Genomic DNA, 1737 nt, shown 5'->3' with positions numbered 1-1737 from the left:
TGTATGACATGATGTATTTGAGCTGACTTCAATATCAGGCAAATATTTCTGTCTGAGTATTTCCTCTCCTCTCCCTATCTAATATCATTAGGCATTTTACTGAGGTTGGATTTTCACTGGAAACTCTTCACTCTCTACTTCAGGGTCTGAATTTCCTCAGCATGGTAACATCAGCAGAAGTTCTCTATATATGTGGGACACATTGTTTTTCATTCCCAGATGTCAACTGTACAGAATTCTGATGGGATTTAATCTACCCCCTTTTCAAATCACTGAATCACAGAATCAATCTGGTTGAAAAACACCTCTGAGATTAAGTCTAGTCTATGGACTTGATAACCTAAATCCTTACGTGCTCCTTATCACTGGATTTTTTTACAGCCCCGTGTAAAATACCAGTGAAGAAAGCTGTTGTATTATACAATGGGGAGAAGAAGAGGGTCCAGAATGACTTGAAGGAAGGCATTCTGCATGGTGAGACTGTGGCCTTTTACTGCAAGAACAAAGAAAAATCCTGTGCCTACACTGTAGATGTGGCATGTGTGGATGGCAACTTCACCCTCCCTGCCTGCTTCAAAGGTACGAGCGAGGCTGATGGCAAAGCTGGTGGTGGCATGACAAGGACTTTAGTGTGGGAGCAGTGTCAGAATACATCTTCAAGCCCTGTTTGAGTAACTCCTCTGCCTTGTACTAGAGTTACTGGGAGCAAAGGAAAGAATGCACAGCAATCCTCTTCATTTGGATCCATCAGAGCCCTGCTTTGATTCCTGTGCTCTTCTAGGTGTTCTTTTAAAGGTGGTTGAGCCCAAAGCAAAGGCCATATATAAAATATTCTGGGATTTCAGGAATCCTTGGGTCAGCACCTTTTCTAGGGGTAAAAAGCCTGAACACTGCTGCAGCCTTGAGAGCCTGATGCATTCCCTTCTATTCTGGTGGATTATTCCACCTGATGCTGCTCTGACTTTGGACCAAGAGTGCTGAAAGGCAGCTGAGAGCTGTGGTGAGGAACTGATGCTGGAGGAACTGCTTCCCAGGCACACAGGCTTTTAGAATAAATAAACAATAGTGATGTTTGTTAGCAAGAGGGAATGTTTTGCACTTGTTTTATCAATATTCTTCACAAGTTTCATTTTTACTTGCGAGGGAAGGAAAAGCACAGCCTATGTATGATAAAAACATCTTTCCCCACATTTGCCTTGGCTTAGCATCTAGCTTAGCTTTCACTAAAACAGATATTAAAACAGTGTATTTCTTCTAGTGGTTTTCCTATGATGCAAACATTGCTCACCTGGCAGAGTCCATGGGACATGTTGTTTTCAGCTAGCATGTGTCAAAAATTTAACTCAAGCTCTTCACTTGCTTCCAACAGCACGTGGAGTGTTTTCTTTCATGAAGAAGGACCCATCAGACATGAAACCCTGTGAAACTGAAGCATGAATCAGGGAAATAACACAGTACTAAATTTCTGCCTTGCTGAGACAGAACATTTCACGTGCAAGAGGAGAACTCAAGTCCTGTGAATGTAACTCAGGTCCTGGGAGTGTAAATCTCCAGGTGAACTCCAAACTCTGTGAACAGTCTCAGCTCTTCTCCCTCCCACCATCCCCACCAGCCTCTTCCACAAGCTATGACACATTACTTCAGCCATTAACTTCCATTCTTTTTTCCCTGCCTGCTCCACATCCCTGCAGTACTGCTTCTCTCTCCATATTTCCAGCATTTATGCAACTGTAAATG

The 1737-nt window shown here is 42.9% G+C and overlaps 1 protein-coding gene across 1 annotated transcript in view; it reads left to right on the top strand.

Moving 5' to 3' along the window:
* The window catches only part of APOH (apolipoprotein H (beta-2-glycoprotein I)), a 6631-nt gene extending 5194 nt beyond the window's left edge, over nucleotides 1-1437 (top strand). Inside the window, exons 7-8 of the mRNA XM_009078042.1 lie at nucleotides 382-579; nucleotides 1370-1437. Of these exons, the coding sequence (XP_009076290.1) occupies nucleotides 382-579; nucleotides 1370-1437 (266 nt within the window). The remainder of the gene's footprint in view (nucleotides 1-381; nucleotides 580-1369) is intronic.
* The last annotated feature ends 300 nt before the right edge of the window (nucleotides 1438-1737 follow it).

Source organism: Acanthisitta chloris, unplaced genomic scaffold, assembly GCF_000695815.1.
Source record: "Acanthisitta chloris isolate BGI_N310 unplaced genomic scaffold, ASM69581v1 scaffold20397, whole genome shotgun sequence".
Lineage (NCBI taxonomy): Eukaryota > Metazoa > Chordata > Aves > Passeriformes > Acanthisittidae > Acanthisitta > Acanthisitta chloris.
This window is presented reverse-complemented; position numbering and strand designations above follow the sequence as displayed.